This window comes from Seriola aureovittata, chromosome 20 (assembly GCF_021018895.1).
Source record: "Seriola aureovittata isolate HTS-2021-v1 ecotype China chromosome 20, ASM2101889v1, whole genome shotgun sequence".
NCBI classification, from domain to species: domain Eukaryota; kingdom Metazoa; phylum Chordata; class Actinopteri; order Carangiformes; family Carangidae; genus Seriola; species Seriola aureovittata.
In genome coordinates, this window is record NC_079383.1 from 16639518 (window position 1) to 16667012 (window position 27495).

The following is a 27495-nucleotide window of genomic DNA, read 5'->3' on the forward strand; positions in this document are numbered from 1 at the left end:
ATGTCTTAGTATAGCAATGCATAATAATGTCATAGTTTAGCAAGGCATAAAAATGTCAAAAAATGTCATAGTATAGCAAGGCATAAAAATGTCAAAAAATGTGATACTATAGCAATGCATAAAAATGTCAAAAAACGTCATAGTACAGCAAGGCAATAAAATGTCAAAAAAGGTCATAGTATAGTAAGGCATTAAAATTTCTAAAAATGTCACAGTATAGTATGGGATGAAAATGTAATAATATAGCAAGCCATAAAAATGTCATAGTATAGCAAGGCAATAAAATGTCAAAAACTGTCATAGTATAGTATGACATAAAACTGTGATAGTATAGTATGGCATAAAAATGGTAAAAAAAATGTAATGGTATAGCAATCCATAAAAATGGCAAAAAACGTCATAGTATAGTATGGCATAAAAATGTCATAGTATAGTATGGCATAAAAATGTCACAAAATGTCATAGTATAGCAAGGCATAAAAATGTCATAGTATAGCAAGGCATAAAAATGTCAAAAAACGTCATAGTATAGTATGGCATAAAAATGTCACAAAATGTCATAGTATAGCAAGGCATAAAAATGTCATAGTATAGCAAGGCATAAAAATGTCAAAAAACGTCATAGTATAGTATGGCATAAAAAATGTCAAAAAAGGTTATAGTATAGTAAGGCATTAAAATGTCAAAAAAGGTTATAGTATAGTATGGCATAAAAATGGCAAAAAACGTCATAGTATAGTATGGCATAAAAAATGTCATAGTATAGTAAAGCATAAAAATGTCACAAAATGTCATGGTATGGCAAGGCATAAAAATGTCAAAAAACGTCATAGTATCGCAAAACATAAAAATGTCAAAAAATTTCATAGTATAGAAAGGCAATAAAATGTCAAAAAATGTCATAGTATAGAAAGGCAATAAAATGTCAAAAAACGTCATAGTATAGTATGCCATAAAAATGGCAAAAAATGTCATAGAATGGTATGGCATAAAAATGGCAAAAAACGTCATAGTAAGGTATGGCATAAAAATGTCCAAAAATGTCTTAGTATAGCAATGCATAATAATGTCATAGTTTAGCAAGGCATAAAAATGTCAAAAAATGTCATAGTATAGCAAGGCATAAAAATGTCAAAAAATGTGATACTATAGCAATGCATAAAAATGTCAAAAAACGTCATAGTACAGCAAGGCAATAAAATGTCAAAAAAGGTCATAGTATAGTAAGGCATTAAAATTTCTAAAAATGTCACAGTATAGTATGGGATGAAAATGTAATAATATAGCAAGCCATAAAAATGTCATAGTATAGCAAGGCAATAAAATGTCAAAAACTGTCATAGTATAGTATGACATAAAACTGTGATAGTATAGTATGGCATAAAAATGGTAAAAAAAATGTAATGGTATAGCAATCCATAAAAATGGCAAAAAACGTCATAGTATAGTATGGCATAAAAATGTCATAGTATAGCAAGGCATAAACATGTCTTAAAATGTCACAGTATAACAAGCCATAAAAATGTCAAAAAGGTCACAGTATAGTAAGACAAGAAATGATCAAAAAAACGTCATAGTATAGTATGGCAATAAAATGTCACAAAATGTCATAGTAAAGTAAGGCCTAAAAATATCACAGTATAATAAAGTATAAAAACGACCATCCTCTTTTGCTTGTCCTCTATAGGTAAAAACATTTGACATTTTAATGATATATTGATCGAGGAACTCGAAATGTCTCCGGTTTTCATTCCAGATATCTGGTCACCTTATCTTGGAGTGCACATTGGAATGATCTAATATGACTTCACTCTAAACATAGTGCTAACGAGTTCACTAAGATATTGATTGGAAACCTACGCCCTTGGGGCACATTGAAGGGCGCGCACATTTTACGCACGGGATAATTACGATGCCTTTTGGAAGAAAGACCATCATTATCCAAAAGTAGGCGTCCGGAAATTATGTAGGTCGATGACATTGTGTTTTTGGATGCCGAAAGAGAGCTGGATCTGGGTTTTGGGGTGTGTGTGTGTGTGTGTGTGTGTGTGTGTGTGTGTGTGTGTGTGTGTGTGTGTGTGTGAGTGTGTGATCTGAGAACACGGAACAGTATTGGAGGGGTTCCCGAAACGTCACATCCAAGGACGCTGGAGGAGCTTGTTAAGGTCTGCTGCTCCACAGAGAGGGAACAACCCGTGGTGCCTTCACTGATCACTGGACCACAGACTTTCACTACTGATTACCATCTGAAAGGGCACTGCAATATTTTAACCATGAAGCGCGGACTGTACGGGCTGCCACTAATTCATCTTCTAATAATGCTTCCTCTCATCACTGGATCACCTTTCCAAAACAGCATTTTCCAGAACAACGCGCATTCAGGCATGGACACACGACAAAGAAACAAGTGAGTTAAGTAGATTTCTATACATTTTAGGTCATGTTGCACGTTAATGAAACACAGATTGATGTGTTGATTAATTTGTGTGATCCTATTATTCTCATCGTCTGTGCATAAATGGATGCATTCAGTCACTGAGTGATTAACCGGTGGTTTCCTGCAGAAACTGGTGCGCCTACGTTGTGCACAAGAACGTGAGCTGTGCCGTCGTGGGAGGCACGGAGAGTTTTGTGCAGCCGGAGGTTTTACCGTGTCCACCGGAGCTGCCAAACTGCGCGCAACAAGTGATGTAAGTTCCCAGAAGTCCTGGACTCTGCGTGGAGGGCGGATAGTCTTTGCTTTTGTTAGTATTTTTAACAATGTGAGGCAATACTCTTATACAGTCATACAGTTTGGACTGATCCACTATTTAAAAAAATACTGATGTTAATCATCTACGTTGTGGGCTGAGTCAGTTGTGTGTATTTTTATAGTAGGCTATTGTGTGTTATCCAGCTCTGTAACATTCCTGTGTGTGCACTAATACATGTTATTTACAGTTGTGTTATCATAGTACACTTTGTATTGCAGTAAAGATCGTTTTTTTTCCTTCAGGGTCAAAAATAAGAAAGCTTTCAGGATGAAAACCATTAACACTTTAATATGCATGAATATGAAATGAATGGTGTCTAAGAGGGACTAAAAGAAATGTATTATTATTATTAATTTTTACTCTTAGAATAATCTTAAAAATATGACTTAAAAGCAAAAAGCTGATTATTCAGACATCTGTGTTCAATCTTCATAAATGGCAAATATGGATTGATTGTTTTGCTTCAGTGTACATTGAGCAAGAAACACACTCCTGAGAAAAGTGGATGGCAGGAAAGTCTGGAACTAATTCCTCCTAACTTCATGATTAATTCATTGCAAATGTGACTGTCTATCTAGTCTCAGTTGCCAACAAACAGACTTTTCCTACATTTTTATTCCAAGATTACATTGTATTTCTGAGAAGGAGAATTGAACAAGTGTGCCATTGTACAGTATCTGTGAATTTTTAGAAAGCAGAGTAATAATTCATGTCTTCATGTGTTAAATGCTTCCAGATATCGGACACACTTCAGGCCCATGTATAAGATTGCATACAAGACAGTAACAGAGCTGGAGTGGAGGTGCTGCCCGGGCTACCAGGGCCACGACTGCAGGGAGGTGAAAGACCTAATGCTACTCCAAGTAGAGCGTTTGCCTCATGCGCCGTCTGCCGCTGGACATATTCCAGTCCCACAAGGTGAAAGACACGACTATAACTAAGGAAATAAACCATCAAAATATCAAAATAAATGCAAATATAAAAGCATTTGTATTCTTGTTTCTTAACCCTCTCTCTGAAATTTCTCCCTACAGCTCCAGAACAGAGAACACAGGGTCAGAGAAATCACCCATGGGTAGGGGAGGGGCAGTCTGGAGGTCAGACAGGTCCCAGGTCACCATGGGGCCACGGAGGATCTCAAAGTGCAACACACCTGGAGGAGGAGGTGCAGCAACTGTCCCAGATGGTTCTTGACATGCAGGCAAGAATGACTGACATGTCCTCCAATCTGAGACTGGACTTCCAGGAGGATGCCAGTAAAATGTTGCACACACTGCTGAACAACCTCAGACAGCCCGCCAGTGCACGAGGCGCAGAAACACAAACCATTCAGGTGCAGGACTTCTCCTTTGACCATGACACAACACCAATGGAAGAAGTAATGAACAAGATCAGCCAGGTTACAGACGACCTAGAGTCCAAGACTAATACCCTGGATGACCTGCTGGGCCGTGTCAACCGCCATGATGGACAGATCAGTCTGCTCATGGAGGCTGCCCAGAACCCACTGTCCACACCTCCTCCTGCTCGCCCAGCTAGTGATACAGACCTACGTGCCTACCTGGATGATAAGATCCGTGCTCTGAGAGAGGAGTTGATGGAGGGCATGGATATCAAACTGGCAGACATGAAGAACGCTTGCGATTATAAAATCGTGTCAGTTCAGGAGCAGTGTGAGGGGCAAGAGGCTAATTACCTCAGCCTAGCTGAGCTCATGGACTCTAAGGAAACTGATCTCCGCAAGGAGATTGAAGACCTTAAGATCAAGCTGGTTGATCCAGTAAAAGAAGGCACCCGAGTATCTGACAATGTTCTCACTCGTGTGGAAAACCTTGAGATCTATCTGAACTCATCTGAAAAGAGTGTGGCAGGGCAGTGCCTTGCTGTGGAGGAGAAACTGAAGAAAGAACGGACAGAGGCCATCAAAGACCTCAGGGAGACTCTGGAGGACAAGTTGGCCTCCATGGAAGAAAGATTCACGACCGTGTTGGTTGATACAAGCGCCAACTCCCAATCTGGGGTTCAGCCAGAGAGTCAAGATATGTTGCAGACAGATGTTAACTCTTTAAAGGGCTCTGTTCAAACTCTGGAGGATAGACTCAATGTCTTGGACCAGTTTTGCTCAAAGGAGCAAAGGGCTAATTTAACTGTTGTAGAAAACCTTCAGCAAGACTTTGAGAGTTGCAAAACTGCTATAGGTGCTATGGAGACTAGTCTGAAAGCCCAGATAAATGGCCTTGGAGCCATGGAGGGGCAACTCCTCAACTGCAGCACTAGCATTGAGAATGTACACAGTGAACTCGGCTCCATGAAAGGCCACATGGGCAGATTGGAGGACTCTCTATCAGATGTAGTCCAACAACAGTCTCAGACGTTGCAGAGCCTCAACTCCACCTGGGGTCAAGTTAAAACAGGGGCGGAGCAGGAGGCCAAGGACCTTTTGGAGCTCCACAGAACACAGCATCAGGAGCTGAGACAGCGGCTGGACGAGCTGGGCAGGGAGGTGAAATCCGAGGCCGACCAGTGCAGGGAAAAAACTGAAGATGTCGAGAAGGAGATTGCCCACGTGGACAGCCGCGTTGTTAGTGTGGAGAGTTTATGCGGCAAGCTGGATCCTATCTCCAGTAGCCTACAGAGGATCAAAGATGGGCTGAATAAACATGTCACTGGGTTGTGGACTTGTGTCAACCAGCTGAATGGCACAGTTAGAGCCCATGCCCGAGATATTGGAGGGGTGAAGGGAATTTGCCAGAACCTCCAGAACAACATTGCCAACATAGCCAGAGACCTTCAGGTGCTAACCGACAGCAACGCCGGGAAGACAGGTAAGCTGTCTGTACAGTAATGCAAACATAAACCAAACTTTTTTTTTGGCTGTGTTATTGAAAAGGTTGCAATATTAACCAGCTACGACAGCATGGCTGATACTGTTTTCGCCTTGTGAGTGTGTGTGCGTGTCTTCATGGCAAAAAGAAAACCTCCATTCGGTGGTTTTGAGTAGTTTGGTAAGTGTAATATGTCTGTGGACAGATTTCATCACCACTAGAGCGTCACAGATGTGCAAGCTGCAGCCACAAAACGTTACGGGTGTACAGTTGAAATCAAAATGAGGACCAAGTTCAAAGATGCATGTGGTCGGACCCAAATGTACTAATGACTTCCGAGCAGTCATGGGTGGAAATGTCAACATGTTGACAGGCGTTGCAGCTTGTGGGATCCCTTCGCAGGATGTTCTCTAGTGGTGCGTATTTCAATGTGTGAGTGAGAGGAAGTTTGATTTTAAATTTAACCATGTTCTCAGTTAAAGGAGGCAGGGCTGATTGAAGACACATGCTTGATTTAATAAACCCCAATTGTGTTGAGCAATGCCTTGGCTCAAAGAAAATATTGCTCACTTGGCTTTTTTCTGTATCCAAGTGTGAATTCATGTGTGTTAGTCCATTATCTCTACACTCACACACACACACACACACACACACACACACACATACATATACATATACATATATATGTAGTTTTTTGGATGTAAAATGTTTGCCTTGCATTAAGGTGAACATCAGCTTAATCATGTGCATCTGTTGTTTTTGTTTATCATTTATACTGGATGTTATTGTGAGACTCAGTTATGTTGCTGTCAGCATATCTGAGAGCATAGATTTCCATATCGGTGCATATGTTGCATACGTCTTTTATGAGTTTTCTCATTAATGACACCTATGAGACCGAGCTGGACTTCACCGACTCTCCTAGTTGTAAATGTGAACTAGAAGCACGCCCATAATGTTTACGAGCCCAGTCTCTTCCTCTGGGACCAGCTGGTTTATGTGGCAGATGATGCAGCGTGTGATCCAGTCCAGAATCTTATGGGAGGTGAACTGGAATAAAATAGTCCCGGGTCATGTTGTGATTCCAGTCCAAACCAGTATGTTTCAGTTTTACTCCTGATTTAGCTGTGTCGTTCGGAGATGCCAGTTTTACTAATTTTTGCCAAAGTACTGAATCAGTGGTGGCTGAGAAATGTTGCCACTCCACCCCAAGGTTTTTGTCATAATATAGCATTTAATTCATCATTCTGTCACTGGGATGTTTTGCAAGTGGGAGCACGATTATTCATGATTTCCACTCACTCTCAGTGATGTCAGGGGCTGCTCTGAGCTTGGCTTTCTGTTTGTCTTTACCCTTCCAGCCACCTCATCCTATTGTCTCCCTCCTTGCTTATCTCAAGAGAGTGGAAAACGCTGCTTTTAGAGGGGTCAATTACAGAGAGATCTGCACACAGCTTATCAATGATCCTCAGAAGGACCACTCATGGGCGTCTTTATTTCAGAGCCAAGAGCTTCTCTGTGTTTCGATTAAGAACTACTGGATCAAAATTTCTATCACTCCTTTTCCTCTCAGCCTCTTCAGCACAGTCACATTTTTACTCCCGTCTGAAGTTTTCTCACATTCTTAACTTCCACGGCCGAGTTCCTTTTCTGCTGAAATAAACAGTGCGAACACTCAAAGCTGCACGGCGGTCTCAAGGGCCATTTGTCATTGTGTTTACCATGATGTCATACCAGTTGTTAACCTTAAACGAGAGGGTCGGGAGAGAGGTGAAGAGAGATGTAATATGTCATTCTTGAATTGATTTTGTTGCTTTGAGTTCAGACAGACCATGAAGTTTTTGCTTCAATTTGTTATAGTCGTTGACACAACTGAAGAGAAATTCATAAGCCACTGAGCTTTTGCTTGAAGAACCTTTTTCTTCATTCAACACTGAGCTGCGTATTTCAAGTGAATGTACACATCAGCTGTATTTACCTTGCTTCAAGTTGAGGAAAAAACAAATTCTTCACATTGGAAATAGTAGTTTGAAACTGTCAAAGTGTCCTGGTGGAGGAGGATAAACACTAAAGGAAATGGATAAACACTAAAGGAAATGGTTCCTGAAAACTGAACCAATTTCCCAAACAAATAAAGGTGCGCTGTAGGGTTTTCCTTATGTTCCCATAAAGGCAGTGCAAAAGACAGCAGCATAAATATAAATGTAAACAACATTGTTTGAAAAATCTGTTTTGCAGATGTGTTATGAGGTAAGAATGCATTTTCTGGACATCAAAGATACACAACACGTGACACACTGAATGTAAACCTTTGTTTGTTTAAAAGAAAACTCCACGGGACGCTTTAAACTTTCAGTTATGAGCTATTGTTTGAGTCGCAGTAGTGAATTGGTCTTTAACATCCATGTCCTCTCATTGAGTTCGACAAAGTGGTTTCAACGTTCTTAAAACAGCATAGTGCAGCTCTATTATGGGGATGCGCTGAGATAATAAAGTGTGATTTCCTGCTCCTGACGAGGCTCCGTGGTTAAGGCTCGTAGGTCAATGCGAGAGATAAGGCCACTCGTAGGGTGAGACACTCTGGTCAGTAGTGAACCATGATAACCCCATGAACCAAAAACAAGATGGGGCCTGACAGAAAGCCTTCAAGAACAATGAAGCTGCTGTAACTGTGGCAGCTTGTTTATCCTGACAGAGTGGGTGTGACATTATCTGACGCAAGACATTTAGCAGTCTCTGCTTTGAGCGCTCGATTCTCAGGCTGGATTTATTGATTCCTAAATCAAAGTCTTTAAGAGCCCACTGTGTTTTGGCGAACAGTGACTCATAAAGTCAACACGCACCAAATTGCTCTGCAGTCATTGTATGTAATGCGGAAAAAATGGCCATACTTGTGACACAAGGGGCTGTTGTGTCCCGGGAACTGAAGCTTTTCCCCGTCTTTCAGTGGAAAGGTGCAAATTTGAGGTCGACACCAGATCCAGCTGCGTTTGTTTACGGCGCACCTCTTTCATCATGACAGACACTCTCACATGCGTACGTATATACATCCTGCTTTTGCCTCATTTATCCTCGTGGCACTAGGTCTGAAATCAGTATTGAATCGCTCCCCATCAAAGCCCGCTCTCTGGAGCACATGCCTCGCTTTATACGAGGAGCGACACGACGAACAGACGCAGACCAGTAAAACACATGCACATGTGTGTATACACGTAGACTCAACCCCCCCCCCCCCCCCCCCCCCCCCCCCCCCCCCCCCCGTGCTGTTTTATGGTCACACACCGGTCCCTCTGCACATGTTGTGTTTAACAGGCAGACTTCTCCAGCTTCTACACTAAATGACCCCTTTCCCCCGGGGTGAGGGGACAGGCTGTGTGCTGATTGAACATGTGGCCGGGCCTTGGTATGCTGCTGGTATGTCTTTTATGTGCTGGTTTCCCCTTTTTTTTGGAGCAGCAGAGTCGAGGCCTTTTGTCTCGCTGCAGACCTGAGAGTAACTATGTACCCGCAGCCAGGAGGCTTTGATTTGTTGATAAACTCCAGGGTTCGTCTCAGCTGTGCTTCTCAGGAATGCGGCGGTTTAGAGCTGATCACCATATGACGGGAGATGAGGCAGAGGTCTGTCATTTTCTCTGTTTATGTCCATAATGAGAGGCTCAGATAACCGCTCACTGTTTGGCTGTTAATGAGAGTCGACAGTAGCCCCGACCATAAACACAAGCCAAATTGCACGTATCCTGATTGGTTTTCATAAAGTGACAACAAGTGCAACATCACACATAATTGCACATTATCCCCTATGAGGTTCTGTGTTGGTGCAGATCAGTGCCAAAGTTTAAAACATGTTGAGTGAAGACATCAGTTTGGGAAGATGGATATTCAACCTACTCTCATATGACAAAAAACAAAAAACAAACAGGAAATGTAGTTTTGCTTGAAAAATGACTGAAAAAGTGTCTCCCATCAATAAATTTGGTCGCACCATTCATGCAGTAGAAGCTATCCACACAGTGACACAGAATCTCTGGATGCACAACGTCGCTTCAGGCGATGTTGCATCAGTGTGATGAAGTTGCATGTTTTGTTTTCATTTCATATGATAGCAGAGCAGATGTAACTGACAGCAACAGTAATAGCTGCGATACATTTTGCAGGCTCAATAGTAGATACTGACGCGCCTAAATGGAAAGCAGCCATTTTAAACTTATTAGTTATATCTGTGTGAAGCCATTACATCCTGGTCTGCAGTCAGTCTCCATGGAGACACAGGGCCTAAATCAGAAAAACTTACAAAAGCTCCTCTGCTCATCATTTTAAGGGGTTTTAACTGGATTTATGGGGGAGATATTTCTCACGGAGTGAAAAGGGTGAAGTTTTAGTGTCACTATGACACCAGCTGGTTTGGTGACACGTCTGACCTCCAACCATCTGGCCCTGCATCTGTCTCTGCCTGACCTGCAGCCTCTGTCCCATCGCTCACTGCATATCTGTCTTTTTAAGGTGTTCAGGTTGCAGTGGAGGACGCAGGACTTCCCCAGGGCTCAAGTAAGAGCCTCACAGTGGCGGTCGGCCCAGTGGACGCCTCTCTCCCTCAGCCACCTGTGATAGAGGCCGGAGAGGCGGGTCCCCCCGGGAAGATGACCTCGTCCAAGTTGCCCAAGGGGACTGGCGGCAGCATGATGCCTGTTCAGGGCTTTGCTGGAGCTCCAGGTGAGACACCCCCCCCCCCGTATATGCACTCTGTGCTGCATGTTTCCCACGACGCGCTTCACCTTTTTCCTCTATTTCACAGCTTCTCCAGTCAAATCCACTGACTCGCTTAAGATCAGCATTCCACTGAACACAGGTAAATTCATTAATTGTTACGGTGCATCACAACAATGATGCAGCTTTCAAGTGTGGATGAACCGTTTTCCTCTCGCTCAACAGATGTGAACTCGCTCCACCGACCATCTCCACAGAAACCTGCCATGGCTTTAGGTCAGAATTTATTGACTGATTAAACAAGATGCCGCTTCAGTTACTGTAATGTTTGCCGGCGTGTGATGTTTGTTTTCCTGTGTTCAGATGAAAGGGTGTCGTTCTCAGCCGGTCTGACTCTGACGCCGTTCCAAGGAGAGGTTGGAATCATTCTATTCAACGAGGTGTTGGTCAACGACGGAGGACACTACGACCCTCATACAGGTAACTATCACTGCAGGCTCACAGGCCCAAACAGTGAAGCATGAATCCACGTTTTCCTCCATAAAATACCCTTGACCTCAACTTTGACACATAATCAGCGTCTTCCCTGTGTCCTCAGGTATTTTCACGGCTCCCACAAACGGCCGCTACCTGGTGAGCGCTGTGCTCGCGGCCCATCGAGGGGAGAAGGTTGAGGCGGTCCTCTCGGTGTCCAATCGCAGCATCCAGAGGCTGGACTCCACGGGATTCTTGTCTGGAGCGGCAGCGGCCGCGTCACACGAACAATGCAACTGCAGCAGTTCAACCTCGCTGAGCCTGGTTCTCTCCCTGAAGCGAGGAGACCGAGCCGGACTCGTCATGACGGCCGGAAAGCTCGCCATCTCGGCTTCCTCCTCTGAGATCCTGTCGTCTTTCAGTGCTGTGCTTCTTTACCCCAGCCCATCAAAACGGTAGCCCTGCCACTATCAGAGACAACTGACACCTTATATAAGCCATAAGTGGAGGATGTTGATACACTAACGCTAATTGTGATATTTTATTATCAGAGAGGGAACCAACAAAAAGAACAACAAACGCAGTCTCCAAATAATAAGAGATTATTTCTATCATGAGTACTAATATATAATGTTTTTATATTAGTTATTTTCTATTGTAAAGTTTTGTTTACAACCTAGACCTACCAAATACATATTTTGCTTGAACATATAATTGTTGTACATCTTGTAATCAATGATTTTAAAGATATGTTACTGCTAAAATTTCAATTCCAGTTGATCAATTTGTTAATTACTGTGAAGAAATCTGTGTTTTTTCCTCCAGAATGAACCTCACACGTCCTACAGTTCACACCCGTGTTCATTATTGCAGATATACTCCTTGTTGGTGCTAAAATGTCAATAATGTGCAAAATCAGTTTTGATTGTTCTGACACACTTTTTGTTTTTATTAAAGCATCATCCAACAAAGGATGTTTGATTCAACAGTTTCTTAATACATTACATATAGTAAATATACTATATATACAGTCTATATACACTAGGATCTACACTTTTGACACACCACAAAAATGATCTTACATAAGTTGTGTTCAGAGCCGACCCCTCACACTGTCTAACAAATACAAAGCAAATCAAACAGCTGAATATATTTGTGCTTGCACTGTCATATGATGTCAACCGGATTCCCACCGAGGTAATCACAACAACCTACAGAAAACACTTGAAGCAGCTGCAAAAGTTCTTCATTGAAAAGTGAAATTTGACACAAAAACTAAGAAAATACTGTGTGTTCTCGTCACACAAAGTTTATCACTTTCATAGAAAGAATGCATGAAATTTCACTGACAGCTGTTACCGAGCATGAAAAGCAAAATAATAATAAAAAAAAAAAAAGAGGCATTAACATTAATAATATACTGTAGTTTGTTTTCACAAGTCTGGCAAAAGACGTCTCAAAGATTAGCTTCAAAATTCATCAAAAATAGTTTTCTACCGTACGTCTTAACTAAATCTTGTTTTTTGGAAAAATACTTAATACCAAATAGCAGCAGTATCTACAGTTCAGAAAGTGCTTTTTCTTCAAAGTAATGCAGTTATAACCTATGAGCAAAATCATTTCACATTTCTTTCTTTTTTTTTTAGCATCATTGTGCAAAATCCTTAAGCCCCGGAGCAAAGATATAAGATTCATATACATCAACTGACACCGTTATAGAGTGAGTAAGGCCTTAAAGGGACGACTGCACACTTGCTCTAAATACAGCAGGAACTGTGCGTTTGGTGATCGTTCTCGTTTCATATCGAACTCGTCAGTTTAAACACAGTTATTGTACCTGCGCTGCCTAAATAAGTGCTTAGGCAATTTCTTCTCAGAAGCGCTGTGACAAATGATAAAACAACTGATACTTTCATATCCCAAAAGCTGACAGAGCCGTCCACTACACCTCAAGCACAAACAACACCAAGTGCATAAAGGGGATAAACCCTTAATCAGATGACGTGGCACAAAAAACATGGAATACATCAATATCCCAAACTTTGTCACTAAACAGGAATGTGTCTAATACAATACAAAACTAATATATACTGAATTTATATTAAAGAACTATCATCAGTATTAAGCCAGTGCATACAGGCATACAATAAATTACTGCTCTGAGCTCACTTGATTTCAAGTAATTAATATAACATTAATATTGGTCTGAGTTTAAAGCAGCTCCTCAAAACACACCTCAGCGATCGGCTGCCTCCAGAAGCAGAAGGAGCTGAACTCCGGGCAGCTGAAGGTGGCGTTGTGTTGTGAACTTCGTAAAGGGAAAACGTGCTCCACCAGCTCACTCAGCCGACTGTAACTGGAAAAATAAAAATACCAAAAAAAAAAATTAAAAAATGAAGTAACGGGAACAATAAACACGTGCGAGAGAAACAGCTGACAGGCAAAAACAACAGCTGCAGGGACACTTCAGTACTTACGATGTTTTATTGCCTTTGGATTGTTCGAGGATTAACTCGCCTTTGGGATTCACTGTGAATATGCGGCACACAGGCACACCTACTTGTTTGTAGGCAAAGACGTCCTTGAAGACAGGAAAAAAAAAAGAAAAAAAAGACAATCATTTTCATTGAACTGAGCCCAAGAATACTCGTACAACACAGTGAGCTCAGTAAATCCAAAAACAAACAGAAACGTTGCACTTACACTCGCTCTGTTTCCGAAGGCTGCGTAGAAGGGATGCGTGTTTGGGAAGAACAGGTTCTTGATGTCGGTGAGGCATTCGATCTTGAACTTCTCGGGCTTTTTTTCTATGATCTCTCTAACAAGAGAATTACAAAGGAAGGATTAAAGACTTGACCTCTGACCTTTGATTGAGCGGCTGTCATTTCTAACCATTTATAATGACTATAAAACGGGTTAGTGAGGTTACCAATCAGAGCAAATGCTGAATGAAATTCTGAGGTTTTAAAACAAAACAAAAAACGGTGCAGGATGAAGTGACAGGTGAACAAAAGACCAAAAGCAGAATTACTGTCATTTCACTGGGATAAATCACCTCATTTTGTGTTTGATCTCCACTGTAATTTGCTGGAAGAGCAGTGTCTAAAAACACTTGTTATTTGAAATGAAAGGAGGACCTGCTTAGGGAAAGGATTTCTTACCTGTGGAAGGCAGAGAAGAGGCTGCTGGGGGAGAGCATGAGAGGTCCTTGAGGCAGGAGAGTCCCCCTGTCGTTCACCCAGTGCAAATATCCTCGCGTCATGTCAGCCATGCCGATCGCTCGGGCCGAACAGTACAGGAACTTGTAACCGTTCCTGAAGTGGGCAGATGTTTATTAATGGGTTAGATATTTCTATTCATCTTTTTCATACCGTCAGAATATAGGAAACGGAGAATAGTACTTCAGTCATTATTCTTACTCGTGCACTGAGTGGTAAAGCTTAGCGATTCCTTGGTGAGTCCAGTCTTTACCAAGCTGAGGCAGGATCTGTCCAAACACATCTGATCTGTGGGAAGAAAAGTATCTGGGGAGTAAACACTCAGGAATCATGTGATAATATATCTGAGGTTGAAACTATCAAACCTGTGTAACAAGATGAAGAGCAGGACAGTCTTCATCACGGCCTGAGAATAAACTACAAATATGGTGAAAAGGCAGAAATGTTCCCGTACTTGGTGATGGTGCCGTCGATGTCAGAGATTATAACCTTGTCGTCCCAGTTCCACAGGTAGATGGTGCCCTCGCAGCGACACGTCCCCTGGTACTGAGTGGTTATGCTGAAGGTGACATCATTAGGCCCCTCCCTTAGCTTCAGGCTGGCCTGTGAGAGACATAAAAGCATTTCTTATAGGCAAATACAGTCTCACTGGCTGAATTAAACCTCAATGGGTGGACCTAAAGAATATATAGAAGGATGATATAGAAGGAAATTTGATCCAGATATATTACTACAAAAAAAGCTGCTAGAAGCTGCAGCATTCATGACACAATAACATCGACTTATTGATGTTCCTGGGCCTGAACCGTAATAGAGCTAAAATATAAAACATTTCCTGAGGGTGGCATCACAAAAAAGACTCATCAAATCAATCAGGCTTTTCTTCTTTACAACACAAATGTGTTCAGTCAATTTCATGGAAAGTTGCTGTGAAAAATATGAAGTATTTTAGGATATCTGGCCACTGATGAAGAAGCAGAAGAGTGATGAAGACTCTTAGGCCCAGTACTAGCACCACTCTGTATCTTTCAGTGCTTTTTTTATTTCATACCTTCTCCTTCTGTTTTCTTTGAGTGTCGCTGTGTTCATGCTCTTGTTTCTTTATGTTCTCTCTACAGGTAAGTTGCACTGCTCCACTTGTCATTTGTCTGCATACAGATCATGCATTTCTGTGTCCTATCTTGCTGTAATTCATCTATGCTCTTACTATCTGGTCAGAGGACAGGCGGAGGGATTTCTTATAGGAGTGACAAGGCGCTGGTGCCGGTCCTTCTGTCTGCACACGCTCAGTAGACGTCAGAGCAGGCGCCACGGCGTTCAGCTCTTTAGTCTCGTCGTCGCTGGACCACTCTGCTGTTTTGTGTCTGCAGGACAGAGAACGCAGTCTGAAGGAGGGAGACCAGCAACCGATATCAAGACAAAGGTCAAATCAACCCCTGATGGTGACTTAGGTGCAGACACTTCTATGTCAAAATAAACACAGTAACATGGCAACGCACTGACAGAAAGTGTGTGAAAATGTGATTGAGGGTCTGCAGACTCATTTACAGTCACCAGAGGGCGGCAGACTTCCTAATCTGCCTGTTTGGGTTGTAAATATACAATGTTTTTGTTTGTAATCCCTTTCTTTTACACTGAAACCGAAAGCATCTGTAAAAATCTCCAACACGAAGCCAAAAAAACTTAACTCTTTAAAAACTGCTTCAAACAACATCTAAAATATCTGTCCTGAATCTTCATGAAATAGCAGCACTGCTCACTGACTAACATGCTAATCCAGTCTGTGTGCCACATGTTTACCCAACACTGCTTGTGTCACTGTGTGCGACCGTAGCGTTGTGAGGAAGCCAGAGCTTTGTTGCTGACTCACTGTGTTTCTGGGGCCTGGTGGAGGGCAGGGCTCTCTCTGGTCAGGGACTCCTGTCTGTCTAATTTGGTCTCCGATGATGACTGAGGAGAGGAAGAAATATTATCAGCCTCTAATGCGTTGACATAAATATCTATTGTTAAAAATCAATGTACAGTGAAATACATGGTGTAAATCGAGCTCAAGTCTTTGTATAATGCAAAACAGGAAGATAATGGTTCCTGAAGCCTGTTCCTGATTTGTCTCTCATTTACAATGCAAAGTTACTCAAACGGCATGCGATTCCCACTGATCCCCACCGTACGGTCAACACACACACACACACACACACACACACACACACACACACACACACACACACACACACACACAGATGGGAGTGTGACTCATAATCTTACCTAAAGACTTTTGGCTGAGTCACACACATTCAGTACCTGCTTCACGCTGCTCTTTCTCCAGAACCACCAGCGTCCAGACTTTTTTGGCATCTTCTCCTTCACCCAGGCCTCCTCTGTAGCCTGCCGTTCACATAAATAATTCATGTGCAAACAGACATAAAAAGAAAAGAAAAAAAAAAGTGCAGATGCAGCATAAGATCAAATTGCACAGTATGAGCATGTCACATTAGAGCAGAGGATGATACCTTTGGCAAGTTCTTCTGAAAAGCCTGCATACTGAGTATCAACGGTGCCGCCAGGGTCCAGTTGTAATACCTGGAGAAAATAAAGGTTTTTGAGTTTTTTTTTTGTTTTTTTTTTTTAAAGCTGTAATGTGAACATCATGCAATAACATACAAATGAACCATCTGATGAGAGAGCGCGTCCGTTAGGGAGAAGGAAGACTCACCTGTTTGCGATTCTAACCACCAAATTGGGGTTGTCAATAATCGCTGGATTCTCTGCAAATTCGTTGTAGGTGATGATGTCCTCCATGAATTTTTCTGGAATAAATGGAACAAGAAAGAGATGAGAAGCAGGGACAGACACAATATGTCATGTATGGCTGCTTACTGAGTCCTCACACACAAGTAGTCCAAGGATGGAAAGCTTTATTTGTCACATACGCAACTAATAGAATAAAATAAAATATGTAAAAGGGTCAAATGTAAATATGTCACAGGTATGCAATGTGCAGGGTTGTGTAAAGGATTTAATGGGAAAAGGTTTCCATTCTTGTAATACAAAATAAATGTTAACATCCTTTTTTCAGAGATAAGATAATTTGCCTACAGGGAACAAGTTTTTTATCAGTGACGCTGCAGTTAATGACAGCCGATAATACAGGTGATTAATTACCTTTCGAGATCTCCGAGTTCTCGCCGACGCCTCCGCACAGCGACAGTGTGACGTCGGGGAGGTCGCCGGCAGAGTCGGACAGACACTCGGTGCCGCTGTCTGCTGCTGCGCTGCCCACCGACTGTGGAGACTGGGATCCAGAGCGCCGTCCCATCTCCACCCAGTGTTTAGGAACCTGCTCAGACTCACTGAAGAACACCACCACAGTCCAGTCTTACACATTTAAAATCACTGACTTTCAGAAAGAGACGCAGACACTCTTATTTGTTCTAGAAGTTCTCAATGGTACCAGGTATTTTCAATGCGTCTGCGCTTCTGCTTACAGCTAGGGCTCAGTAATAATGTGCTCACTGAGAGCTCGGACATGTGCTGCGCATACGCCAAATGAGATAAGGTGTCTGAAGCGGTAACGGGACTTCAGGGGTTTGTACCTTTTCGGGAAGTAACGGGCAACAACATCAGGCTCCAGTGCATTCAGATCATCCAGGTAAATATCTTCAGGCCCCTGATGCTGGCTCCTCTTCCTCACACCTGCACGAAACGGAAACCACAAGGAAAGAAGTTTACTGAGAAAATCGCCGACTTTGTTGTTTTTTTTGCTTTTTTTTTTTTTCCACTTCCTTTTCTTTTAAACATATGAATGTAGAACAGTCCCAGAGACCAAATCTGAACTCAGGCCCGAGTAGAAACCACATCCTTCCTGTCAACATTCACTAACATTAAGACTGTGTGTAGACTACCGTCATACAGAGAAATCTGGAGTTCTACTCAACATTTCTGTGTCATTTAAGATGCAAAATAAGAATTATTCAACTATTAAAATGATGCTTTGCTTCTTTGCTGTTTTCAAACTTTTCATTACATTTTTTTTTTTTTGTATTTTCTTATGTTTGCCATAAATATACCATCTCAATACCTTGAGGGTATTGCAGTTTTCTCATCAGGTAATGTTTTTGTAGAAAACTTACAACTACTATAAGAAATTGCTGAGGAGCTTTTTCTAGCCTCCTGCTTTTCAGGCATTTCAGGCATTTCAGGAAACTTATCCTTAAAATTTCTTTAGTTGAAAGGTCATGTTTATATTCATACAGAATGAAAATGAAAGGTGCAGTAACGACCACAAAGCGCAGGAAATACGTAAACACAGTGTGAGAGAGTGAGGTGTAAAAGGAAGTCGTGTTACCTCTCCTCTTGCTGGGGGAGTCCGTGGGTTTGGAGGAGGCTCCTGTGTCGGCACAAACTGCCGCAGCGTCTCCGGCCATGTTACTGCCTCCGCTGGCAGCAGAGCCGCTGCCCCTGCGGCCGGGCGGCGAAGACGTCCACCTGGCCTTGCGCACGGTTTTTGTGTTGAGGTCAGAGTTACCGGGACGTGGCTCGGAAGTAAAACTGCTGCACGCCGAGTTGGAAAGGTCTGGCTCATCCTTGGTGACATTTGCATCATGTGGCGACGCTTCAGGGGCCTGTGGTTTGCAGCAGCACTGATCGGGTTTAATGGTCCGTGGCTCTGGTTTAACGATACTGCAAACTGGATCTGTGCTTCTCTCTTCATCCCGTGACTCTTCCTCCATCGCTTCTGAGCTTAAAATAACCCTGAAATGCGTGTTCTCCGAGGGAGTGATGATCAGCGTCTTTGGCTCTGTTTTGTCCTTTTTGTTGACCTGCATACAAAAGAGTACAGAACAAGATGAAGGTTAAAAATCCATACACACCTAAATAAAAGGAGCATATGAGCCAGACAGCCCCACAAATCTCACGTGTCTTAGACCAGATTCTACGAGACTAGATCTCTACCATACCCTGGTAGATTCTGGAAACTCGCCCCACGTCCACTGCATGTGCGACTCGGCCCTGAGGATACTCTCTGCCGGCTTCACCATCAGCTCCGAGTCACTCTTGGGCGACATGGGCTCGGACATCTCCCTGCTGTAAGCAGACACCACATTTCCACTGAGTCAGCGCTAATGATCTTGAGGGAGTGTTTTGTTTCACTCAGCCCTGTCTGTTTTCATACAGTGGGTCTTTAATGATGTTTCATCGTTTCTCTCTGTTTGTATGAACTGTGTAAAGATTTGAAAGGGCAGAGCGGGAGGGGGAGGGGGCGTACGTTGTGGAGGGTGACCAGTCTCCGTCGGAGAAAGGGTAGCTGTCCCATTCGAGGCCGGTGAGGGGGGAATGTTGCCTGTGGTCCGCGCTGTTGTTCATCGTGGAGAGAGAAGACGCCCTGAAGACAGGAAACCATTAAGTTCACAAAAGGTTTACGACAGACGACGACGAACTGAACACGAACATGTGCGCTTACCGCCCATTGTGTGCGTTGTGCTCCTCGTCTGAACTGAGCTCACACAGCTCCGGCTCCCCACCTGCAGGCGTGGTCGTCGGCTCCTCCTTGCGCGGCTCAGCTTTGTGCTTCCTCCGGCGCCTCTTCTTCTTCTTGCCGGCTGAATTGGAGCACAGCTGCGCGTTTCCAGAAGCCGGGTCTTCTGGATTCAGTGGCGCGCTGGTCTCCGCCGCCGATCCCACGCATCTAGGCTCTCTGCTCCTGAACAGAGCCTCTTCTGTGGGGATGGGCGAGGTCACCAGGTGGGCCGGGACGATCTCCTGTGTTGAGGAAAGCATGAATATCTAGAATTACCGCCTCGCCATAGTTTGCCTCCGCCTACCAGTCACGTTGCAGGAAATGTGGTCACAATCTCACAAGTGTTTATGCAGAACATTATGATATCACAGTGAAGTTGACCTTTGACCGTATGTATATAACATGTCATCACTTAATTTCATCCTTATAGACATTTGAGTTAAATTGCATCATAATTAGTGTATGCATTTGTGAGTTATGGCCAAAAACATGTTTTGTGAGGTCACAGTGACTTTGACCTTTGACCTTTGACCACCAAGTTCAAATCCAAATGAATGTTTGTGCCACATACTGAGATATCATGTTCACAAGAATGCGACAGACGGACGGACAACCTGTAAACGGCTGAAATTCGACATTAAATTCTCCGTCATTTTCATCACATACTGAACAAAACTCACATTGTTCTGCTCCGTCTCCTGGACAAAAAAGGCCTCTCCATTGTCTCCAAGCTTCATGTGCAGCTCCACAGGTTCCCCGTTGATTTCTATGTCAATCTGCGGAGTCACACAACACATTTCTGTAAGACACACACTCACCAGGTCACCGTGTTCCTCAACAAGCATCAATGAGGTTTGTTTACAGCTGTCCACAATGCGGCTCATGGATTAAAAAAGACAAAGAAAAAACTGTGCCACAGAATTAACTGAAGAATTAAGAGTTAAGCTACAGAGAAAACAGTGAACGGCTTGTGTGAACGACTTGCTGTTTTTAGCTTTAGCCACAACTTTTATCTGTGAATTACACAACCAGGGTTTCTCCTCTCAGGGAACTGAGAATTGGGCTGCATGGGTGGAATTAGGTTGTTAATAAAAAGGTCAACACACATTCTGCGACTTGTGTGTACAGCAGTGCTTCTTTCCATCCTTTAATTATCAGAAAAAGGTTGTGAGATGAAACAAAATCTACTCAAACTGTCTGCAAGATGCTGACGTTTGATAAGAAGTCAAGAGGAGGTTTAACTTTTAACCCACAAGATTCACTGTAGAGAATCACTGAATCCGTCTTATCCGTGAACCACGGGCGATTTCCTGCACAGCTAAGTCTGTAACAGTAAAGGCTCTCCTGTTCTTAGGATGAATCTTAACACGTTGAGAATACAGCAAGAGCTTTAGTCTGTGCAACCCACCTTAGTCCTCAGCTGAAAACTATACAGCGTCTATAAATAGAGAGAAAGGGCAATCTGCTGTTGTGAGGAGCAGAGAGTGGATTGGATGGTAATGTTGAGAGAGTTTCAGGGGGGGGAGGGGGGAGCAGCAGCAGTTCAATTATAACCCTCTGGAACGGACGGTTCAATCTGTTATCCTACATTTTACTAAATATTTTACAGGCACCAGTCCTTTTAGCAGATATAACAACATGCTGTTAGATTTATATCGGGGGGGAAAAAAGTGTCAAAAATGCAGCAGCAGCTACATCTGTTGATAACAAAGATAAAATGTAATTATGTCTTTGAGAAATATGTGCACTCACCACTTTCTCCCTGGAGCGCAGCACCCCCAGTTTCCCGAAGCGAACGTGGAAAGGCGAGCACTGGAACGTCCCATCGGGCTGTCGGACCACGACCACGTCGATGCAGCCCGACAGGGTGGCCTGATTGATCCCTTTGTACAGCTCCTTCACCGTCACCAGCACCTGGCCAGCCAGCTGCCCCACGTAGTTCATGGTGTCCACCTGCCAACAACAAAGACGCCCTTTCGCTAATTAACATATATGTAATGACGGCATTCGACAGTCACCTCATTAGACCAAGTTTAACTGACCTTAATTACCATCAGAATAAAACAATGCATTTTTTTGCTGCATCTTACTAGGCCACTGTTCCTGTTGCGTGTGCTCCTGTTGATCAGAATAGTCTGCAAAGGAAATGCAAGCTGGTCCCTAAACACAGCGGCTCTGTCCCATTTTCCTCAAGAGTCCTGCTGATCGTGACTTAATCAGGCCCTCGTTTGCTGCGGCGAGGGCCGCTGCAGACCAGAGCAGTGCAGAGCAGAGAGGATAGTGTGTGTTACTGTCTCCACACACACACACACACACACACACACACACACACACACACACACACACACACACACACACACACACACACACACACACACACACACACAGGCAGGCCTGAAGTTTGAGCCCCATTGGGGAGTGTACAGCAAATATACATATAACATTACATAAATATCTAAATCCATTCAAAATCTAAACACGGCTCAGAGTATTAGCCTGTACTGTGAACCATGCTGCTTAAATATTACAGAGTCAAGAGTCAAGAAAGAGATAAAACATGATAGATAACATGTTCAGATGATTAGTTAAGTCTGATATATGCTGTTTAATCAGTACTTCAGGATTAACATGTTTATATTGCAAAAGACATTTTTCCCATCTCTTTAGATACAGGTTGTCTGTTCCAATGAAAAATATATTAACAGGGCAAAATTTCAAAATCATTGGATGGTTAAAAAACTAAATTGGATTTGCTATTAAAGTTGTATCAAGAAAAAGGAAAATCTCTGCCTGTCAGTCAGATAATTGCAGCATCAGTAATCAGCTAACTGAAGAGGAAGACAAACAGGCCTAATGCTACAGAGCTACAGTATTAACCCAGTGCCTACCCATCCATTAAAAAATACTTAACAGCTGCTCAGCTGATGCATCAACAAACATAAGACATGGCTAGGAAAGAAGAGGCACCAGGAAAACCACACAGATTTGCAAACAGAGATGACAAAATAGAAAGCAAGAGCTGATTCTATCACAAGGATGAGCTTTACCTCAATATCACTCTCCTTACTAGGAAGTCACTCACTCACAAAGAAAAAGCCCAACACAATAAAATATACATTCGGGCAACTAAGTTTGAGTATAGGTTTACTGAATGACAAAAAACAAAATCTTCATCAACCACACACCACCACTGTATTTCTACACACGACAGTGTGTTGTGTTCCTAAGGTTTTCTAAATTATATTTTATTCTATTATATCATCTATTGAAACAGCAGGACACTTTACTGCTCAGTGTTTTGATGCACCAGGGTTCATATGATCTTCCCTGGAGGTTGTCAACACTGGTCATGTGGGTGTCATTAGGCGCGCTCACCTTGGTTCTGCACCCGTCGTTACTGTAGTGGACAACACCAACACCATTTTCAAAGCAAGCTCAAGCTATGTGTGTGTCTGTGTCTGTGTGTGTGTGTGTGACATGAACAATGAGACTCTAGCAGCGTGTTTCAATATTTAGGACAATGGTTTACACGGACTAAATCAGAGCTGCATACCAGCTGGATGGACTTTGACACCATTCAGTTTCTATGGCCTGCAGCCACTGCACCCGCTAAACTCTAATGCACTTAAAGGATGGCAGAGAGAAAATACTCTGCAAATAACCACCTGCTGAAAAGAACCGGAAAAACAGCTATACATACAGAAAACAAACAAAGAACACAAACACGCATAGTATGCCTCATATGTTATCTCTACAGTCTAGTGATAATAATCACTAGAGTCTCAGGTAATCATATTACCACATATAGCAGGATTGGGCAATACGGCAGTAAATACCATGAGATCAAAGGGATTTGTCTCTTTCATTTTCATTTTTCCTCACTGTGTCTGTTTGGGCCGTTGTGGGCAATGTTGCAAATCAATGAGCAGGACTTGGATTTACAGGATTTTTATACCACTGTGGTAAAGTACCTTGGTTTGTAAGGAATCTAATTCACTGTATAAACCTAAAAAAGGACATTTAATCCCACTATGGCATTTCACAATAGATAAATGATATCACCAAACAAAATGATATATGTGCACTATGTTTTTCCCATGTGATTATTCTTTGTGTTTCATTATTCACATCTCTCACCCTGAATATAAAGGTGGTCTACAGGTGGTCAGGGATACAGTTACAACTGGCAGATAAGACTTGAGCTTTAAAGATGAGTTGATTAACCAATTAGTCAGCAGCATATTGGAAACTATTTTGTTACAGTAAGTATAAGTAAGTAAAATTAATATATATATGTAAATTTAACTTTTCATAGACTGAACGATTTGTCAATTAATTGTACAATAATCCACAGATTAATCAATAATTAAAATAATCATTAGTATGGGTCTTATTGGATACTTTCATCACCTGATTATGAGAGAAAAACCCTGCAAATAAATTCCCACCAAAACTCCAAAAAGCCAAAGTACCGCAACTCACCAGAGTCCAGGGGGACTTCAGGTGCAGCCGCTGGCCCTGCTGCTCTAGAGGTAACCTCCCTGAGAGCTCCATGTCGCCCCAACAGGATTTTAGCAGGAAAACCGGGTCTGCTAAGACCTTCTCTGCTCCCCCCCGTCCTCCTCAGCCACCCAGCTCCTGGTCTGTGCCATGCACCACAGCCGCTTTCCAACCCCTCAGACTGAGCACAAACACTGCGAGGGAAAATTACCCCCAGCCTGAAGCCCTTACATAACCTCTCCCTCAGCACCGGCCCTCGGCACTGCCATCTCTCTAAAGAGTTAAAAAAAAAAACTTGAGAACATTTTAATCTATCATTTATTTGTTGGAATAATAAATAATTTATAAATCACTTTCTCAATAAAATATGAAAACCAATGCAGAACCAGTTTCCAGACCCTGAAGATACTCTCTAAGATTTATCATGGGAGTCCGGCGATGTTAGCATGGCAATGTTAGCATTTATACATGCTATTGTAGGTTAGCATTAATGTCAGATAAGGCTGACAGGATTTTGGTCAGTTGTTTTGGAGGTGAACTCATCTAAATCTGACCAGTTGATGCCAGTCACCGTTCGGATTCATCCTGTGGACACCATGAATGTTTGTATGAAAATTCATAGCAATCCATCCAATAGTTATTGAAATATTTCACACATGTTGGACCATTGCAGTATGATTCCTAAAGCCACAGTGTTGTTGTTCAAAATGGTCCTTCATTCACAACTGTTACAGAATGATAATTAACAAAGTAAAGCTACAGCAAGGATCCAGTGTGTTACAGCACCAGTTGATAACACTGTTATATTGTGTACTCTGTGTCCCTGCAACGTGCTGTGGCTTTTACCCCGCAGTGAACCGCAGCACATTGTAAAGTGAAAGTGCAATGTTCAGTTAATGGACAAAGCAGAAGTGTCTAGATCAGAGTCATCAGCCATGATAGCAACGCTGCAAAAGCAGGTCTCTCTAGCGGGCTGACTACACACTGTCTGCATCTACACACCACCAGATTTAGTAAGAGCGTCGACTCCCACAGCCCTTCACGTAGACCCCCTCCGCTGCAGCGCTTCAACACTCAGGCACTCGTACCATAATGTTCTGCATACAGTAGTTTCCAACGGAGAACAAGAGCATCAAGAGGGAGGATTTAAAAAGATTTATGATGTAGAAAACCACAGTTTGTTCCCTGATGAATGTTGACGAAACAATCTGAACTCTAGGTCCATGTACTCGCTTGCACTGGAGCTTTTGACCATATTACAGGGTTTTCATTAGTGTCAAGCTTTGACAGTCCAACAAAGAGTACAAAACCCCAAAAGGTATTCACTTTACTATCACAGAGGAAACTGAGAAGCTAGAACCAGTTTTCGTTCACAGATTCATTCTTTAAGTCATTTTTATGCAAAAATGTGTCAAGTGACTCAGAAAATAAGGAGTAATTGCTTGAGCTCTAGTTCCAAGTCAATCTGCTCACGAAGACTGGTGGAAAGCTCCAGAGCAAGTGTGTGAGTAAAGATTGTTTTGTCAACTACTGTTTCCAAGGTCAAGACATAAAACGTCTACAAAATGAGAATAAATAGTGAAAATGCCGGTGTCATTTCTCACAGAACGAGGTGACGTCTTCAAACATTATTCAGTTACAGTCATGTGAACAATGAAAAGCATCAAATCATCATATTACAGAAGCTAAAAACAGCAAATATTTGACATTTATGCTTTAAAAAATTGCTTGATCACCAAAATAGTTTCAGATTAATTGTCTGTTAATCGACTAATCGTAAGGTAAAAAGGGCTGTGGCCAGTACTTGATGATAAATCGTACACAACCCTTTCTCATCCACGACTCTCTCTCTCTCTCTCTGTGTGTGGGACGAGGGACTTTAAGAGGTGTTAATCCTGTTTACAGGATTAAGACGAATCTAGCTTTCCCTGTCTCGGCACGTTCCTCCTGCTCACTACGTCCCAGTGTCCAACGTGATCCTGCGTCAGCCAGTGTTGTTGTGTCTGAGGTTTTCATTTCAGTCACCAGTACCAACAGCACCGATGTTTTAGACTTCAATAATCCAACTAGCACAGGAACTAATGATTACTTCCATTTTGAATGCAATGCTGCTGATTTTCTACTAATTGCTTAATCATTTAGTCAATAAATTACTGTCAATTCTGTCAATCAACTAACTGATTAATCGACTAAATGCAACAATATTTTGGTACCTCCAAACATCTAGTAGCCTTGGTGTCTATAGGAAGAAAATAAAATATTCCTCCACATTCACTGGTCATTCAGCTATACTGCAGATTTTCAATAGAGTTACAACAGCCAAATCTCAGTGAATATTGATTCTCATATCTCAGTTCAGATACAGTGGATTGATCATTCTCTAAAATCCAAAGTCTGCTAACCACAATCAGATGATAAAACCTGCATATTGTCAGCCTCTAAGCGAGACAACCACAAGATCTGATGCTCATGATATTGCCAAAAGAGATGTAGATGATGTCAATGTGAAATATCCCAAGTTTGGACATTGAAACTTCAGGTATAGCAACCCATGAGGCGTTCAAGGACACAAACAGACATTTATGAGAAAGACTGGGCTGTTATAAATAGCTGCACCGTGTCATTGAGGTAGGGTTCCTCTCGTAAGAACGTACACTGTCTGTTAGTCGGTGCTTACCGCTAATATCCGCTATCACAACACTTTAAATGCAATGTTCAGCATCAAACAGGACTCACGAGTTGCACACAAACCAAAATGACTCCTGAGAAAGGTGTCAAGGACTCCGCTGCCGGTGTCTTTACAGCGCAGAGGAGCGACATTAACAAGCGTCGATACTAATTCTGCCTTATCTTTTTTTTTTTTTAATGGAGCTGTGGAGGAGAATTGGTGATTAAATCGTCCTACCCGTCGGAGTAGAGGCTCACCCGCAGTCAGTCACACCTTCGCTCAGCTCCTCTACCGGCAGTTTGTTGCGTCTCCTCCGCCACCGCCGCTGCTGCTGCTGCTGCTGCTGCTCTGCTGAAGCCACCGCACCACGTGACCCTGCAGCGCTCAGGCTGCACGTGATTACAACGCAGGAGGACATGATGAGGTTAATTATTAAGGTTATTTATTAGAGAATTGTGAGGAATTTGAGTGTGAGTTTTTCCTCACAGAAGAATAAAATAAAAAAAAAGATTGTTGATATGATGATATCTCATGATTCTGCATCACAGAATAAACTCAAAAAGTTGAGACAATATAATTGTGGCTTTTTTTTTTTATATTATAATTTAGGAAGTCAAATGTCACTGTATCTTGAGCATTGACTGTATATAAATACTATATATGCTATTATATACAGTCTATGGTCCTGACTTGGACACTTTCTTGCTGTTAAAATAACATTTGTCAACATGAACTTGAACATAACTTCCTGCATTACATTGCAAACAAAGAACAGTCTCCACATTAGTAAAACAAAACACTGAATACTTGCAGTTGAGCGATAGCTGTGCAGCAA

The 27495-nt window shown here is 42.4% G+C and overlaps 2 protein-coding genes across 3 annotated transcripts; one reads left to right on the forward strand and one right to left on the reverse strand.

Moving 5' to 3' along the window:
- Positions 1-2192: 2192 nt before the first annotated feature.
- emilin2b (elastin microfibril interfacer 2b) lies at positions 2193-11277 on the forward strand. The gene is made up of 9 exons (XM_056365037.1): positions 2193-2407; positions 2565-2690; positions 3490-3671; positions 3788-5578; positions 10079-10288; positions 10371-10424; positions 10508-10558; positions 10646-10762; positions 10881-11277. Exons 1-9 carry the CDS (start codon positions 2274-2276, stop codon positions 11213-11215), a joined length of 3000 nt encoding a protein of 999 aa, XP_056221012.1. The 5' UTR covers positions 2193-2273; the 3' UTR covers positions 11216-11277.
- Positions 11278-11671: 394 nt separating this feature from the next.
- LOC130161633 (phosphatidate phosphatase LPIN2-like) lies at positions 11672-27002 on the reverse strand. Of its 2 annotated transcripts, none has more exons than XM_056365035.1 (20): positions 26918-26976; positions 21245-21445; positions 20173-20268; positions 19436-19734; positions 19241-19357; positions 18933-19059; positions 18320-18794; positions 17568-17667; positions 17137-17324; positions 16688-16781; positions 16485-16554; positions 16276-16359; positions 15845-15924; positions 15182-15338; positions 14429-14577; positions 14176-14262; positions 13918-14070; positions 13460-13574; positions 13234-13337; positions 11672-13112 (listed from the first exon to the last, which is right to left on the reverse strand). In XM_056365035.1, exons 2-20 carry the CDS (start codon positions 21434-21436, stop codon positions 12968-12970), a joined length of 2832 nt encoding a protein of 943 aa, XP_056221010.1. In that variant the 5' UTR covers positions 21437-21445; positions 26918-26976; the 3' UTR covers positions 11672-12967. The 2 variants fall into 2 exon arrangements, with proteins under 2 accessions (XP_056221010.1, XP_056221011.1); XM_056365036.1 differs by having other exon boundaries at positions 11673-13112; positions 26898-27002.
- Positions 27003-27495: the final 493 nt, after the last annotated feature.